This window comes from Schistocerca cancellata, chromosome 3 (assembly GCF_023864275.1).
Source record: "Schistocerca cancellata isolate TAMUIC-IGC-003103 chromosome 3, iqSchCanc2.1, whole genome shotgun sequence".
Taxonomy (NCBI): domain Eukaryota; kingdom Metazoa; phylum Arthropoda; class Insecta; order Orthoptera; family Acrididae; genus Schistocerca; species Schistocerca cancellata.
Genome location: NC_064628.1, coordinates 641,056,987 through 641,076,413, shown reverse-complemented (window position 1 = coordinate 641,076,413; position 19,427 = coordinate 641,056,987). Strand labels below are relative to the sequence as shown.

Sequence of the window (19,427 nt, the reverse complement as noted above, 5' to 3'; positions counted from 1 at the left end):
ATTTAATTTTTTTTTATTAATAGTTAAGTTTCAGACATCATATTGTGGGAGAAATGGTCTATTATTGTGTGCAGGTAATATAGGGAATGTGGGTGCAGCATATTTGCAAGATGAGATGAGAAGTTGTGAATATGTTGTAGAAGCGAAACAAATATAGTTTTTAAACTGTCATTCTGGCATTAATTTTTGATGTTCAATCTGTAATCAATCAAATAGTTGTAATTGATTGTGTTATACACATCTGATAAGCGTTATCTGTCAAAAGTCTGTAGCAGCTTTAATATATTTTCAGTAGCAGCTTTAATATGTTTGCAATAAAAGAATAAATTTTCTTGGTCAGTATGTAGATTTGACAAGGATTACAGCTCTTTTTCAGGCTCTAGCATGAAGAAAACTGCATAGGAAATGAAGCCCACTAAGAAGTATAAAAGCACAGTTATTCATAACTGATTAGCAGATCCAAATCATAATTAATTCACAACATAGTCAACCTCAGAAACTACTAGCACATGCTGAAAAGCAATGCCTCTGAATTTTTTATTCTGTGTTCAGTATCAGTTGGGGTATTGCATGCCATTCTTATTACTTGGTCAACTTTCCCACTTTGCTGAAACAAGCTGCAACCCTCTGCCGCTAGAGGGCTTCAAATTGTAATATGTAACATGGCCCTGTGTATCGGAACTATGTCGGTATACTGCAAGACCCTCAGAAAACTGAAAGCATGAAGTCAAAGAGTTTGTCCACACATGGAGTACCTTCTCCTTCAGCATGACAATGCTGCTGTGACATCGGCAACAATCTGATGCATTGGTCACACTGTCATTGATTGACCCCCATAAGGTCCCAACTTGGCCCCATCCAATTTTCATCTGTTTCCAAGACTTCAAAAATACCTTTGAGGACTTCACTTTGATAGTGATGAAATGGAACAAGCAGAGATGAGGTTGTGGCTCCATCTACAAAGTCAAACATTGTACAGTGACGGTATCAACAAACTGGTCTCCTGTTAGTAGAAATGTGTTAATCACCAGGGTAACTATGTTGAGAAATAAATATGCAGACATGAAGAGTATTGATTTAGAATGTTAATAAAGTTTCTTTATTTTAAAATCTTTAAGAGTTTTTCTGGTATCTCAGTCTGACAGCCCGACCGAAGGCATGGACATAGACGACAGCCACTAAGCAGCACCCCTATGATTGTGAGCACTGCTGTTGCCCCCACAGTGATGTGTGTGGGCCACATCTGCTGCGCCGGCGTATTGACACTTGTGGTGATCCTATAACCCAGCAGTGCTGGGGATCAGACTGCAGTGGTGTTCCGACAGCACTTGTGGTCGTATCTCTATTTATTGTTGCTCTGGTCACTGACAGTTGCTATGTCTTGGTATCTGATTTGGTTTTGCTCTCTGGTTTTGGTATTTTGCCATGTGGTCTGTTGTCAGTTGTTCCTGTTGTGTGTGTCTGTGATGTACCAGTGATTCCCCGTTGACGCCATCACCTGGTGCATTCCGGTCTCGCTCAGTGATGGTTACTAGAGTTTCCACATAAAAGATTTGGAGGCATTACTTTTCAGTATTCTCTCATATATTATGTACCATTTGTTTATTATGACATGTGCATAGACATCTAGTGCCACATACCTGTGGATGCCTGCCAAAGACTTCTTTACACACACCACACACTAATGTTGCAGTACTATGTTCCAAAAGTGGACCAACATTTTACTTATTAAGCACGTGGCCTTAACATTTTGGGTCATCATTGTCTTATGTTTCTGTGATTTGCTTGTCATTAATCAATGTATATCTGGGTCATGCCTGGACATCTTAGTCAGTAAAGAAACTGCTCATGAATGACAAATCTTTCAGATTCTTGTCCCAGTCCAGCATGTAGTTCTGTTTGTTGCCAGGAAGTTTCAAATCAGTGCGCACACACTGCTGGAGACTGAAAATTCTATCTGGAGTATTAATGCTGTATGACATATTCTGCACCTTTGGACCCATAGTACTATGGTTTTTGAGTGAAAAGAATTCAACAGAAAATAAAAAATAAAATTTCATTTGCTGCTTTCTGATAGATCTTTCCTAAGACATATACTAGCTAGTGATAATAACACAGTATATTGGTCATAATTACCAGTCAAAGGAATCCTGAACATTGTTATTCTTCTTTAAAAATTGCTTTATTTTTCTGAACAATAAGATTTATATTCCATGGACATCCATATTTTACAGCAATAAATATTTTCAAAAGCTATTACAGGCTTTTTATTTAGATAATTCAAACTTTTTGTACAAATATCAAATTTCATTTTCATTCTTTAATAACAAATTATACTGATTTTATCATTTATAAGTATTGATGGTTTTTGTTTCCACATTTGTATGCATCTTTACTCATGACACTTCTCTATTTCATTTTCAGTTTTTAGGGAAAATCTGGTTTAATTATTGTATTTTTCCCATTGTGACTGAAAGAAGGTAGTGAACAGATCAGTTAAAAAATGCACTATATTTATAGCATAGAAAAATATATCACTTGAACAATTATACTGCACTTGATAAAATTAATTTATTTTGTTTCACTGGTAATGCACTCCATGTACTCATGTTTACAAAAATAAATTAGAGAAATATTTTGTAAAAGCACACACAGCACACACACACACACACACACACACACACACACACACACACACACACACACAAGGGTAATGACCCGGGACATCTTTATAAATTACTCAACTGGACGGATTTCATAAACACAAATTTACATACACAGTAACACACATGATAATTCATGTGAACATGAGGTACAAGAGGAAACATATTTACCTATTGATATATTTCTGTAAAAAGTAGAACAGCTCAAAGGCTCTCAAGATATAAAAAGCACATATTAAATTGTGTGCTTACACATCTGTCATTGATGTAGTTGGTATACAAGAGAGGTTGGGATGGAGGAAGGTAGATGGAAATAAAGAAAAACTAAATAAAATATACACTGAAGAGAATCTTTTTAGATCATAGATTGGTATACACATATGTTTTAATTAAAAAATTGTTGGCAAGGAATCAATTGTGAAGCACTTATATCTTCCATCTCCTTACCTCTCTTTCTACAAAGTGTGTATTCCTTTGAATACTCATGTTTGTATCTTCCCTCTATGTTTTCCTACTTTCTACTTGCCCATATTTTCATAATTATGGCAATCAAATTGGAGATCCTCCATTTTTGTATTTTTCAGTTCTGCTCTGGTTTTTAAGTTTAGCATTTGGTATCAGATTTCTTTAGTTTCTTCTTCTAGCTCAATGTTCAGTTGTATTTTGAACAAATATATTCATTTTGACTTTTGTAAATTTATGAGAAACTTAATCTACACTACATTCAAATGGACGGATTGGTGTAAATAAAGTTTCATAAAATATCATAGCGAGTTTTGCATTTGCATGTCAGTTTGCTATAGTAGGAAGGAAATGGATGGCACAGTTCTTCAAATGGGATTGTTACGAAAATTGTTAGATTTATTTTTTCATTTGTGCTAAGGCATAGAATCAAATAACCTTTGTACCTATTAGTTTTCCTAGCTACAATGTTACTGTGTCATTTCATATCAGAATGTGTTTATACACTTTTTAGGACATATACTGATATGACTGCCCTCCTCAATATTCAACATAGTGGTATATGGAATATAAATGCAGAAGCGGACATCACTGTGTTTCACTCATTCAGCACAATAACAAACATAAAAAATAAAAGCATTTACTTTGTGAAAGCAGACACAGATTTCAGCTCGTATCCTTTGGTCACCATGACATGTATATAAAAATTGGCTTTAAATGTTGGTGAATGTTACTCTAAATGAAATATTATGTAGGAATTAGTACCCAACATTATTACTGTTCTCAACTCCACTTCTAATGAAACTCATTTTATGCAGATAGACAAAATTTTTGTCATTAGGACAATTTACTGCATTAAATTGAATCACATATATGTTCCTTAAGTTTATTTTTCATAAGGAAAAATAGAAAAATGTAACTTCTGTGTTCTAGCACTTTTGTTGTTCCTCCACAATGTGAATAACAAACTAATAAAAAAAATTGTGAATGAATACAAATATTAGATTGTAACAATAAATTAGAAAAGCAAATTGTGCCCGTTAATTTTCCCTGCTACAATAGCAGGCCATAATCAACACTCGCGCATTTGTGGATGTGTTGGAATTTTTAAGACATACCAAATAAAGTAATAGAAGCCCCTACAAACTTTTACCTGAATAGAGCTGAAGCATATGAAACGGCAGAGTTAAAATAGTAATTATACTGTGTAAGTGTGACTAATGACATAGTGTAAACAATAACTAGCCAATAAATGTTAAGTCACATAGTGCTCAGAGCCATTTTAACTAGCCAATAAAACATAACATTAACATATTGATTTTGATAAATCATAGGTTTCACAGTACCGGTCAAATCACTAGATCTTATAAGGCAGTGACATTCATTGATGAATACACATCCCCTGTGTTGTAATGTCTAGTGATAGCTGTAAGGCCAAAACTAGTTATCTGTTCAAATAAAATAAAATGTGATCAAGACCATGAATTCTATGATTTATGTAAATATAAAGCTCATCTGTCCTCTACAAAAATCAAAGTGCCTTCTTTCTCATTCATGTTGATCAGTGGATCAATTGTGAAGCTGTGATCATTTTGATGCTAAATATTAATAAAGAAACAGCAAAAACTTAATATTATTTTGGAATGCTCAGAAAAACAGAAATGATATGACGGGAAATCATGAGACATTAACAAAATATAAAAGCTTTCATTGTTTGAAAAGAGGATTGTGAAAATGATGTGTTAATGAGTGAATGAATAAACCATAAATGATTCACAAATGAAGTATGACCACTTATACATAATATATACAACCTAATAATAAGCTATCACTGTGTTCATGTGTCAGTCTTACATCTCTTCTTCTTTTGTATTTACCACTCTTTTATTTCTTTATTTATTTGTTTTCCCATGTTTATTACCTGTTCCAAATCTTCTTTGTCAATGTTTGCAAGATTACAGCATTTTTAATTCATCTTCTTGAATTTATTTCTGTTTCTTTGATCTCCAACTTGTTAGCTGTCTGAATCCTACTCATTATTGCATCTCTAAAAGACGCAATAGTTAAATTTCTACTGAAGTACCTTCTTTTCTTTTTCTCCATGGTGTGTTTACTTTTTTTTGGTTCATATTTTATAAAATCTGTAACCACTTGCATGTCTTTGTTGGTTACAGCATGACGAAGTAGTTTTAGCTGGTTTTCCACATCCACCAAGCTGATTATGTGGCTGGTTACCAAGTACTACCTTAGTTACAAAGTTCACAGACACTTTGAAAAACATTGTCGCATTTGACCACATGATGTACACTAAATGCAGACAGGAAAGGTACACAGTTTATTTTTCAGGGAGGCAGAAGGGGGAGGCGGGGGGGGGGGGGGTGCAGTGGCTTTAAAAATCCTTTGGGACTGGTCACCTCATCATAACAATATAACAATAGCCTATACTGCAAAGAATGCTGCGAGATGCAGCATGGTGTTAGAAAACACACTAAATCCTCCATAGTTAGGAAAATAACATAAGAAGAAGGGAAATCTGAGAGTTTCAAGGTAGAGCAGGCTGCTGAAAGAATGAACCACTGAGGTTTAGGAAAACTGTTGAGCAAGCAGAGCAACAGGAAAACACTTTTCTAGAGAAGTTCTGTGCTAACTTCACCATGAGTAGATTGTTTACTCATCACAAAGGTACCATGGAACTTCTATATTTACTCTGTAACATTTTATACCTTATGTATCTATATAACAGCAGTTTGCTCTACAGTTGTGAACTACATGATACACAAATATGAAAAAATGGACCAAGTAGCTTAGCAGTATGCCCAGTAAAATTTAATCCTACTCTGAAGTCAAATGGTGATATTGTTACTGTTATTGATATACATAAACAATCCTTCATTTTTCCCTGTAACATGCCAATAATTACAAGCCATAAACACCCACACAGTTTACACCATACCGTCAAACAATATCAAAGGGCAATATGACTCATTTACAGGAATGATAACACCACACAAGTCACACTATCTTCATAAGCAGATCCAGTTCAGTATGTAACCATGCCATTACACTCAGACAATGTAATATTTCAGAAGTATATATGATTTACGCAAACATACCTGATACCCTTTTACTGCTACTATTATCACAATACTTTTGGAAAAATATGCTTTTTCATCAAACTAATAAATTTTAGTTGCCTTGAGGAAGTAAAAAACTGGTCTTGCATTTAAAATACATCAGACTCTGAAATTAGTTATTAGCTTGATAGTCTGTATGAACTACAAGTACTACCTTAGGAATAGATACTGATTTGATACATGTCTGTGCCATTCAGTAAGTTCATGTGACTGTGAATCAGAATTCCACACACTACTGGAGTACGATGATCAAAATCACAATTAACTGTTGCTTGGCACCTCCAACACTTTTAAAATGAACTTTCTTTCGCTCTGCTCACATTTGGTGAGACAGATTCATCAAGGACATTCTCGGAAGAACGTGAAAGTCCATGGTTATCATAAGCATGTTCTAATGTTGCATCTTCAGATGGGTGCCTTGGAGGTCTTGTGCTGAGTGGTGTAGACATTGTAGCTGGTGTTATAGCACCATTTTTGCCACAGTAAGGTGTAGAAGGAATACTGGTTGTCCCAAAAGTAGTTGTAGTAGTTGCACCTGCTGATGGCAAATCAGTAATTGTTGTTTGATCATCTGGTTTTGGTACCATCAAACGGAGATTGGAGTTTGCGGCTGAGGATGAGGCATGGTTTTTGTCACTATTTATGACAGCTGCAGTACTAGAAGCCTGAAAAAAGCACATGAAAAAAAATAGTATCAAAAGGAATTTTCAGTTGAGAAAGCTAGTAAATTATGAGACAGAGTTTCTGGCCAATACTTACCTTCAAGAGGCAAAATATTTACTATTGCTGATAAACACATATAAAACTGGAGGTACACAACACTATGACAGCTTTTGAAACTTTAGTTTCTACATCAGGAAGGAAAAAGGGCTAGGTTGGGGCAGGTCAAAAATAAAGGACGTTCACCCAAATCTCAGGATGCTCACCTGTAGTGAGGATGAGGTTAAGGTAGACTGGAGTAGTTTAAGAAGGAAGGGTAGACCTGAGTCACCTGCTCGTGAAAGTAACATTACCCGACATATCCCTCTTGTCGCCCCCCCCCCCCCTCCTCTCCCCCTCCCACCCTCCAGAGGAAGGGACTAATGTTTCTGAAAGATAAGACAGTGTCATGTACTTTTATTTAATATGTGTCTGTTGACGGCACCAAATTTTTTGCCTCTATACAGTAAGCACTGACCAGCACTTCTGTCTCAGATTTCAATAAAGATAAAACAGTTAATTCACATTATACTCATGTCACTAAAAATACTTGGCAGAAAAAGTACACAGTCTTTGTAATGACTAGTAATCTTAATGCATTTAATGATTTTAACACAACACTGACAAATTTAATAATCTAAGGAGCTTATAAGTAAAAGGTACTTCGTTATCATGCTATTTTGTCGAAAACTGACATCCTGAGTCTGGCTGCATAGAAAATATAGATGTAAGAGTCAGCCTACACTTTGTTATCACTTCTTCGGTATATGTTGCATGTTCCTAACAGTTTTCCAGTTTAGGTGGTACAGTACAACAGTCTCTGGCTGCTGAGGCCAGACTCACTGGCCTTGGCAGCCAGAAAAGCCTTTCCTTCTCATCTGGTAAATATTCCCTAACCTGGAGTTCTGGGTGACTTTTCCAAACTCCAAACCTTTTCCTACGCCTCGCTAATCCTTTCCCTTAACCCTTCTTCCTTCCCCTTCAAGCCTTCTGCCAGAAGAAGGAGCCACTGGCTCTGAAATATAGCAAACTGTAATAACTTTTATTTGTGTGTTCTCCTACAGCTGTGTGGTGAGTAGATTTTTTATCTATCCAATTACTTATATTTACAAAAATTGATTAGTTTCATTGGGGTGTGTATGTAGATATAGAAAGCAACACTCCATCCATACAGGAGGAATACTGTTAATATCATCTGAATTTACCTAGTAGAATTTTGTGACCAGTACAGTCAAAGACTTTGATAGTTAATGGAATAGGTCGATTAGAAAGTTTTTTAGTTTATCTCTGCAAATACCTTATCTGTGCAGCCATTGATGGGTCTGTTTGTAGGTAGTTCTTTATGGATGTCAAGCTGAGAAGAAACTAATAAATGGTGCTGTGAAAACTGAGTTGGTATTCTGTTGTAAGCTGTTTTCTCAAAGAGTTTTGAAGAGATTCTGAAGTGTGATTGAGTCTCTTATTAGAGATGATTTGCTTACCTATGTAGTTAGTTAATTTGATAGTCATATGGGTCATATTTGTGATCTCTCTCTGGGATGTGGAATGAGTCAGTTTACAATTATAATTCACTTCCACAGTGAAAACTATGACAACATTGGTTGTAACTGATTATTTGTCTAACTAATCTGCTTTCCCCATTGTGTGGCTATGCTGTTTTCATTTTATACATCATTGCTCTATTTTTTCATTTATACAGTATATATTAAGTTATTCTCTTATGATATTATTTTGTATAAGATCTCTGAGAGCATGTCCTTTAAATTTCCTTAAAAGCTTCACTTTAGCCAACTGTATTCTTCTTTTGTTTCTTAGATGATGTCCAAGATTTACTTTCATATTTTAGAATGGTGGTAGCTAATACCTTGTAAAATTTTAGCTTTGAATCATTCCTTGTCTTGTCATGGAGTGTTCTGCATATTGTGCCATGTGGTAATGGCAGAAAATTGCAGAAGTGAAGCTGTGAGGGAGACTCATGAGTTGTCTTCAGATCACTCAATTGGCAGTAGGCTTGCCTGCAGAAAGCAAATGAGCCCCAGTCTGGTACACAGTTTTAATCTGCCAGGAAGTTTCAAATCAGCTCACAGTCTACTGCAGAGGAAAAAATTCTTTCTGGAAGGTGCGAATCAATATGTTAGTGCCAACCACTATGTGGTTTAACATACTGCTTTGCAACACACTGAATGTGGGTGGGGTAGGGGGGGGGGGGGCAGGGGGGGAGGGTGGCAAGTAGGGGGCTCTATTGATTAATGATATTGTTGAAACACTAGCAAAATATCATTTCTGCCATTTCCCACATGCAATAACAGAACTCCATTTCATTGTTTACACTTTTCACCCTCCAAGGAATCACTAATCTTATTCTTATGTCAACACAACCTCAAAATTATAAATACGGAGTGGCTGATGTAGTAGACAGTTGCAAACGTAATGTATAACAACAGTATCACTGTCAAAGGACTGAATATGGAGACAAACACAACCAATAAGAAATGAGCAATGATGTCAACAGGAAAACAGCCTCCACCATTCTTGACACAAACAAAATGGCATTTGTTTCTGGACATGCTTATGGGACATATTTATAGGATATTATTTCCAGTTTTGACCAATACTATCTCTTGCAAGAAAATGGTGCACTTAAAATGACCATGCATAGAAGCAAGAAAGAAGTAAAGTGGGAACTGTTATAATGTATTGTTAGTGTTAGCAAGTAAGGCTCTGAATGTAATTGATTTATAGTGTTTCAGTCTATGAATATTATATGTTACCATGTGAAAGCGAATTTTTTAAGGTTTGGTAAAAGCCTCTGTGATGTCTCTGCCAGAATTCCCTTATAACAGTCATCTGAGAGAAAATTAATATTTTTGTGTAAACCATTGATTGTTTGAGTTATATATTAGGGGAGTGTTTTAGTTCTACACCTCACTGACATTTATACTAACAACCAGTTATGCACTCCACACAGAGAAAGCTTAATTCATGTACATGGCTTAATTTTGCTGTAAAGAGCATGAGGTTCAAATTTATCAAGAGAAGTCTAGCTACTGCCATTAGAAACCCGTCCTATCAAGCTATTACAGTGAAACCTTGACTTTACAATCTCCAATTTCACATTTTTTGTGATTCTACACCATAAATTTGTAGCCCCTGTGACATACCCATAAGATCAATGCTTAAAATTCCCCAATTTTACATTTCTTCCTGGTAAGGTGTACCTCGATTCGAAGTTCTTACTCGACGTCTCATTTGACTTCGTCCCATTTTATTCCTATTGAAATCTGATGTGACAGAACAAGTTATAAGTGGCTCAAAAGACAGATGGGTCATGACAGAATTATTGGAGAGGGGAGATGTGAGAGAGGAAATGCTTGTCTAATCCACAATTGGTGTTGCCAACACAACTTGCAACATTTAGCTTCACAATGCAATTATGATATAACTATTGCTAGGATGCAATGCTAGTGGAAAAATAAGACAGTCAGACCGAGCCAACACGTTATGAAGGGACTCAGCCACCACCTTTTCTTGTGCCACTTACAACTCAGTCTCATCTTTTTGCATGTATTTCTGAAGTACTGTAATCGATAACAATATTAGTCGTCATCCTTGTAAATTCAAATACTGAGTCTCAAAGATTATGCCTGGTCATAACTGAGGAAATGTTGCCCATTTATGGCTAGTGAACTCTTATTGATTGGCAATATTATGAGGAGGACAGTTGCTGATCCCACATAGCAGAGATGCTGAGTTGCAGATAGGTACAACAAAAATACTCTCACAATTATAGCTTTCAGCCGTTAAGATCTTTGTCAACACACACACACACACACACACACACACACACACACACACACACACACACACACACACACACACACACACAACACACGCAAATGTAGCTCATGCACACAACTGCAGTTGAATCACCAATTATTAACTGGCAATTTATTAAGTTACCCAGTAGCCGGCACAGCCACCACACCACACTAACACAAGTAAAATGAGCTCACCTACTGGATGTGTGGAGAGGGGGAATGGCCATTCAGTGACGGGAATATAGGAAGGCATGAAAGCATTTTGTGAAATGTTGAAAATACACTTTTTGTGCAGGTCATGCGTTATGACAAAGATGTCACACGGAAATAGAACAAGGGTTTTGCGATAGACTTTTTCGTGTTCAAATCTGACATGATACACTTGCAACAACTACATACACTACTCATGTATATACTACTTTGAACCACACACACCACACATTGTAGATCATAAAGACTGCCAGAAGTGATAGAGGGCATGAAATGGAACTGTAGCACCTGAGCTTTCTTTCAAATTTCAATTTTACACAGTGTACAGTAATTCACTGAGGAATTCTAGTAAGCTTGTAATACCAATAGGTGAAGTAAACTCATTTTTTCATGTCTCTGTTCCTCTCATCAAGCCTGAAATAACACTTTTATGGTGGTGGGCATACGAAGTGCAGCTCATAAGAAAAGTATCAAACAATGACAGCAATAGTGACACAGTATGTCATTATGCAGATGTCCACATTTATGTTTAAATTTTAATCACTTAGCTGCTGTGATGTTTTTGATCTCATTCAACATGTTCATCAATATTTGCTTTTTTCTGTGTGAGCACAAAGGATGGTCTCTCAAAAACACATGTTTTGTACGCATAATTTGCAGTTGTAGCATGTTGGAAAAGAGCTTGATTACCTTGTGTCCAGGTACAAATTTCAATTTCTTGATGAGTTTTTATTTGGTGTTACACATTGGTGGTTTTCTAAGAACTGATGAAATTCATTATCACAAATTATTGTGTAAACTTTGAATTCTACATTTAATTTCCTTCACTTAGACAGATTTTACACAAAGTATTGGAGAGGATTGCAATGTTTAATCATAAATGCCAATTACATATGTTTTTGCTCATATTTTGGGGGAGGGGGGGGGGGGGGGTTAACATCTTCCTCAATTCTGCATTTTCCTCAATTTTGCGTGTTTTAAATCTGGACCACAGAAAAAAAGTCAAATAGGGGTTTCACTGTATAAAAAAAAATAAGCTGAGATTAAATTCTGCAATGATGCAAGTTTATACCTGTTGCTTATGTAACAGGGAATCTAAAAAAAGAGTTAAACTCATAATTGTCAACAGCATAACTACAGCATAACTACAGCATTCACAGCATTCACAGCCTGGCGGAATCACAAAGAGGCGTCATCTTTGAACAAACAATGTATCAACAATGGCATTGTCTGTTGCTGCTGCTGAATAAGTTTCCACATTCTGATACACAGAATCTTATATAAACAAACAACAACAAAACTCTTAGACCGATTACAGGTTGTCTGTAATGTACTCTGGTAGATAAAAATTATTTTCTATCTTGAATAGCAGCATGTTACAGGGAATGGCAGTAATGAAATATTTAAGGTGGAATTGGACAATATCCATTCACTGCATAAACATATCCCATCTTAGTAACAGCTGAGTCCCAGAGAAGCTTCCTGTAAACATTGCAAGTCAGCACCAGCCATGTCTACTGATTGGTCCACTTCCAAAATGTCCTGTACTTAGTGAAAAGTTACAGTGTTATAATAACTTGAATGTAATTCTAGGTGTGATGATTTAATAGAATTTCAAGACTGATTTCCACGTTTGCGCACACTAATTTGACCCAGAAATGCATTACTTTTCATCCACTCAAACTATTACAATTTAAATAATAGAATAATAAAACTACCTGGCAGTTATAATCATAGTGACATTACCTAATGGGTAGTTGTTATTTTCCTTAATATTTAAATTACATGAAATATATATACATAAAATATCTTGACTTATGTTAATGCCAAAATAATAGTAGTGTGAACAAACCTTCTTTTTGGTAACTGATAAGCCAAAGAGGAGAGGTTTCAGTCGAGTATTCAGATGAACCAGTAGAAAGAAGCCAATGAATAATAATGCAGCTGTTGCTAACACAACAGCAATGAGTGACAGCTTACGCAAGCTGCTCATATCAGCTGCCAAAATAAATATTACTGTTTTTGAGAAACACAATAACTTATTACACACAAATAAACTGTAATATTTTCTAATGTAAAAGTACATTAAGAAATACAGTAATACAATATAACCCAGCAACACTTACTAAGATACATCTGCAGACATTTAATGTCATAGTGCACTTTCTATACTTAGCCTACAGTTTTATTTGAATTTTTAAAATAACATATTTGAGGAAGAGTATAAAGTCATTCAGTCAAAAAAGACTGGAAAGTAGGAGAGATTTAGAAGCTGCAAATGTATCCTGGTGAATTAATAATAATGAAATAAGTGATCTAAAGTTTCAAAGGAAAAATGTGTCATTAGGATGTGTACTTTAGGTTATGTGTTTCCCTGGAACTATAGTAATGGGAAATGGAACACAGGGAAACAAATATTGGGGGAATTTTGAGAAATGAGCATAATCTGAGAGCAAAGAGAAAAGGACTCATTCTAGCACCTGACATTAACAAAAAATAAAAAACATGTGAAGGAAAAAGCTGAAAGAAGTGAAAGAAGAAATGGCTGCATGTGGACAAAGGAGATATCAACAACTGAACAAACAAAATTGAGTACAACAACAAAGGAAGGGATAAATAACGTCTACAGATGAAAATAAAATTGTAGAATTTAAGTTTTTCTCATGTAGCGATCATTCGAAAAGTACATGAAAATGCAGTGAGATATAATCATCAAAAATAGCCAATGTTTTCCAACTTGAGAATGGCAAGAGCTCTGCCTGTTGAACTGTTGACTGTCTATGATGACTATTCTTGTCAGCATTCCCATGAGCTTTCCAAATATACAATAATATCTGTAAGATGAAGGTAGAAGTTGGAGCACACTATATCTAATGTGGTTAGCTTTCTTCTTTTATTGACTCTTGCTTGATGTTTTTTCCACTATTCTCTGCCTTTCTTATTACCCTATCTTCCACTTTTAAGCTCTCTGGTTTTCAAACTTGTCTGGTGCAGGCACTAACAGTCAGTCTTACCTTCTCATCCCATCTGACAAGTTCTCCCCTCACCTGGGATTCTGGGTGACTTTCTTAACTCTCTCCATTTCCTAAACCTTGCCAGTCTTTTCCCTCCATCCTTTTCCTTCAACCCTTCACCCAGAAGAAGAAGCCACTGGCTCCAAAAGCTTGAGGTTTTCCATATCCTTTATATATGTTTTCTCCTGCTGCCACTAGGTGAGTACATTATTTACTTCATAATGGAGTTGCACTCAGAAATAGAAAAGCTGTGTGCTTATCTGGTGCAGGCACCAACAGTCAGTCTATCCTTCTCATTCTGTCCAGTTGGTCTACCCTTATCAGGGTTCTGGGCAACAATCCTGATTTCCTAAGCCTTATTAGTCTTTTTTCTTCATTACTCTACCTTTTCATTCATCTTCTCTGCCAGGAGAAGGAACCACTGTGTATGAAAGCTTGCATATTTTCATATCCTTTATATCTTTTTTCTTCTGTTGCTGCCACTGCTGCTTGGTGAGTAGATTTTTAATCTATCCAGTTATATTTTCAAACATTGATTACTTTTGTTGTTATATTCCTATAAAGTAAGATGACTTCATCTAGAACACTGAGATAGGTAACTGAGTGCAGTTAAAAACTTGACTCTTCATAATGAGTTTAAGAGCTTTGGTGCTTGTTTAGACCTGTTCACACATGTACGCTAGCCAAAAAATTGAGCCCTACCTACAGGTTCTGCAACAGATGTTGATCAGATAGCATTAAGAGATTTCACAGATAAAGTGGGAGACTGTGAGCAGTTTTATAGTTCAATTTCTCTCAAAGGTTGACTGTACAACTATGTTTTAATTAAATGCCTCCAATGCCATAGAAGATTATCCGCACTGTTCTACTGCATTCAGATGGTTTAAAAGAGGAATTTCATTTTTACACATATGTCTGAATTAACAGACACTCTTGCCAATCCACAGCTGTACAAAATACTTCAAAATCTATTCACTGACTGCAAATTCCTTGGCATCAGCTGTATTAGGTGTAGATCTACTACCCAAGAGTGACATATGAAAATTTGTGTTGGACCGGGACTTGAACCTGGATTTCCCACTTACACGAGCAGTTGCCTTACCCTCTTTGGCTGTCTGTGCTTGCTCCCCAAACCAACACAAACTTTCATATATCATAAATTTTCATATGTCACCGTTAGGTAAAATGTAAATGTCGTGTGACTAGGGCCTCCCGTCGGGAACACCGTTCACTAGGTACAAGTCTTTTGATTTGATGCCACTTCAGCAAATTGTGCGTTGATGGGGATGAAATGATGATGATTAAGACAACACAACACCCAGTCCCTGAGCGGAGAAAATCTCCGACCCAGCCGGGCCCTGCGGATTGACATTCTATCACATTGACCACTCAGCTACTGGGGCAGACACTGTTAGGTAGTAGATCTATATGTAATACAATTGAGTTCAAGGAATTTTCAGCCAGTGAATAAATTTTGGAGGGATTTTAGCCTCAGGGGTGCAGCCCATTCAGGTTGACTTTCTTCACTGCTCACTGAAGAGGATGCTGCTACACTATTTAATGTAATGGAAGAAAGACAGTTTGTGACATGCTGACAAATGCAGAATTTATTGTACTGAACTACACTTGAAAGTCACATTCTTGCTAAGACCACTTAAGCAAGAGTTGTTCTTTGTGGGTTCCAAACATTGGCAGTGGAGTAAGTAGTACATCATGTTCCATAATGCAATCAAATACACAAAATATTAGAAGAATAGTATGTAAATAAATGTAATTACAAGTGATAAAATGTGTTATGATAGTTACGGTGAGTTAACTAAGTCAAAAAACAAATGGTTGGTATTTGAAAGAAGAGTGCTTCTGTCACAACTGATCCTCATCTGCCAAGAAGCAAATGGTGGCAGTTTTCTTTCTCAAAAGATGAATGTAGTGAAAGTTATTTCAAAAGTGTAAAATGCAAACATCTGTTTGTGAAACTGACCTTGTGCAAACTGTAACTAAATAATACGGTTTGTGAATACATGTTACAAGTGGAATATATGAATTTAAACTATGTTGTGACTGGCAGAGTCCAGGGAGAGATTTCCAAGGGCACAAATGGTTTCAAAAATACTGAATACCAACTGCAGAGACACTCCACTAAGTCTTGTGTAAAATAGTGAAATTGCTATCATAGATCAAAGTCAGCCACTATTGGTCTTATCTTGAGAGAGAAGATTCTTCAGTTGAAGGGTACTAATATTAGACACAGGAAACAGATAACAAGGTGTCACTGATTGAGAGATCCATAAGCATCTTTTAAACACACTACTAAACATTGTATCATTAAATTCCAGTTTTCTTTTACAAACAATAATGATTTAGTACATATGACTATTATGGATACCTATGAACAGCAATGATGGACTTGGGAACTGACCAATAGAACATTAGATTTTGGGAATGAATTACAGATCCTCAGTCAGTAACACAGACTTGAGAAGTTGACACTTAGGTGAGGTCATAGATGTACAGTCTAATAATCTCAAACTAAAACTGACTATGAATAAAAGAATAATCCAGAATAAAACTACAACAACATAAAGATAAAAAAAGTCTTACTTCATCATATTTTCTATTTATAGATTTAAAGAATGAGCAAAATAAAATTGGTAAAATGTCAATGTGCCCATAAAATGATCGAAAGCTGTAGAATACAAAAATGAAAATAGGTTTCCATTTCATAAAATTATTGTTAGTTTTCTTTTGCACCTCTCATGAATGAATACAAAAGACAAAACTAAAAAAAAGCATATGTTCGAGCAAATGGACAAACTAAAGCCATACTCACAATCAACCCTCTTGTACCAGTCTTCAAATTTCTTTTCATAAACGTACTCTGCAATTGAAAAAAGATAATATTATTCCTGTCTTTTGAATTAAAAATTATATTACGTGAAAAAAAATAATGAAAAATATTTACACTCTAAACTCAAAACTGAATAAATAAAAATTAAAAAAAAAAAACTATATCGTGGGAACTTACTATATGCAACACATAAAAAGGTTCACATACAGCTGAATAATATTTAAAATAATGGAGAAATTGCAGTATCAACAGAAGGTAATTTTGAGAACAGCTTAAATACTTCTTAGTAAAGTAGTTAATATATTACAAGCAAATCATGAACTTCCCTAATGCACATATAGCTAAATAATACATAGACAACACAAAAAAATTAAAAAAATTTAGTTCTCTGTACACTGTATAGATAAGAACACCCTTAACACAATGAGTGCCATGAGGCCACTCCTGGTGCTGCAGAGCCACCTACTGTGACCACTGATGCTCACAATGCAACCAACATGTTAAATGAAGCGGAAAAACTTTTACTATTACCACAAGAAAATGGAAAGTAATTTCCATACATACCACCAGGCTAGTGAAAAGTCATATTTGATTTTCTTCCATCTTGGGCTTAGTTGTTTTACCATTGTGCAGCCTGTTGCACTTAATGAAAGACATTGATACATCATAAACTAAACCAAGGATAAGGTCTTTATAATATTTTGTAGAATAATTGGTAATTCATTCTATTTTGTAACTCTGCTGTGAATTTGACATGGAGATTCTGTATAATGGGGACAACCTGATGGAAACAAAATATGTCTTCTTAAACATAAGTCCTCAACTACTTAGTTTCCGTGCAACATGATGCCAAGCTTCTTTATTAAAAAAGGTATTACCATTCTCCATAACATTATCTGTGGTACGTAGCATCCCTTCAGCACTGTGGTCATGAGCGGATGGTACTACACTGAAGAGTCAAAGAAACTGGTACACCTGCCTAATCATGCAGGGCCCCCATGAGCACGCAGAAGTGCTGTAACATGGCATGGCTTGGACTTGACTAATGACTGAAGTATGCAGGAGGGAATTGACACCATGAATCCTGCAGGGCTGTCCATAAATCTGTAAGAGTATGAGGGGCTGGAGATCACTTCTGAACAGCATGTTGCAAGGCATCCCAGATATGCTCAATAATGTTCATGTCTGGGGAGTTTGGTGGCCACCAGAAGTTTTTAAACTCAGAAGAGTGTTCCTGGAGCCACTCTGTAGCAATTCTGGATGAGTGGGGTGTTGCATTGTCCTGCTGGAATTGCCCAAGTCTGTCATAGTGCTCAGTGGACATGAATGGATGCAAGTTATCAGACAGGATGCTTACATATATGTCACCTGTCAGAGTCGTATCTAGACGTATCAGGGGTCCCATATCAGTCCAACTGCACACGCCCCAAACCATTACAGATGTTTTGTTGAATGGTTCGCATGCTGACATTCGTTGATGGTCCAGCATTAAAATCTGCACCAGGTTGTGGAATGGTTGCACTCCTGTCATGTTGAACGATTCTCTTTAGTCATCATTGGTCCCTTCTTGTAGGATCTTTTTCTGGCTGCAGCGAAGTCGGAGATTTGATGTTTTAGCAATCAACAACTGCCCCAGACACTTGTCTTATTTAGGCATTGCTGACTGCAGTGCCATATTCTGCCTGTCTACATATCTCTGTATTTGAATATGCATGCCTGTACCAGTTACTTTGGAGCTTCAGTGTAATAAGGGTTCAGTATATAACTAGGTATTCTTTGTGGTTGCTTGCTGGAAGAAATAAATTAGTGGTACAGAGGGTGATTTATTTTATACATGATGGAACTCTAAACCATGTCATTACAGTGTGGAGCTACTTCAACAACGTCCTCTTCAATTGGCCAGTCACACACAGTGATCCAAAACATGGACCATACAGCCATTGTATCTCAACCCCCCAATCTTCTACCTGTCTGTGTGTATGCAGGAGGGAGGGGGATTATGTGAAAGGTGTCCTATAAAGAGCCTGTATAGGCATGCCTGCATCGGAGTAATACATTCATGCTGCTTGCAGTGCTATTCACATGCAGGTTGGTGCACTTAAGTAAGTGCAGCAGTCAATGTTGCTGAGAGTATGCCAATACCGCAAGGCCCATGAAGCTATTTAAAACCCCTGCACTAGGCCTCTAACAGAATTTTGTCTATTGGAATATACTGCACAGACTGGTGCACAGCATGAGTAAAATGGCTGCTAGTATAGAAACCATGCTTTTTTTCTAGATACACTTCCATCAGACCTTCATTTTCCTCTCATGAGCCGTCTTCCTGTTTTCTTGAATATTCTGCTAAGCAGGCTTACACCATATGCAGATGAAATTGTGGGGGATTACCAAGCCGGCTTTTGGAGGAACAGATCAACTATAGACCAAATATTCACCCTGCGTCAGATTTTGGAAAAGAAATGGGAATACAATAAACCAGTTCATAATCTTTTCATAGATTTTACAAAAGCATGTGATTCACTATTGCAGTCAAAATTGTACAGAATTCTTTTGGAACTTGGAATACCAAAGAAGTATGT

The 19,427-nt window shown here is 36.3% G+C and overlaps 1 protein-coding gene across 2 annotated transcripts in view; it reads right to left on the bottom strand.

Annotated features, from left to right (window-relative positions):
- Positions 1 to 5,559: 5,559 nt before the first annotated feature.
- The window catches only part of LOC126175589 (uncharacterized), a 43,732-nt gene continuing 29,864 nt past the window's right edge, over positions 5,560 to 19,427 (bottom strand). For both annotated transcript variants that reach the window (XM_049922450.1, XM_049922451.1), the window contains exons 3-5: positions 16,831 to 16,878; positions 12,839 to 12,984; positions 5,560 to 6,924 (exon numbers count right to left, since the gene is read on the bottom strand). In XM_049922450.1, coding sequence (XP_049778407.1) covers positions 6,550 to 6,924; positions 12,839 to 12,984; positions 16,831 to 16,878 — 569 coding nt within the window. In that variant the 3' untranslated portion in view covers positions 5,560 to 6,549. The remainder of the gene's footprint in view (positions 6,925 to 12,838; positions 12,985 to 16,830; positions 16,879 to 19,427) is intronic.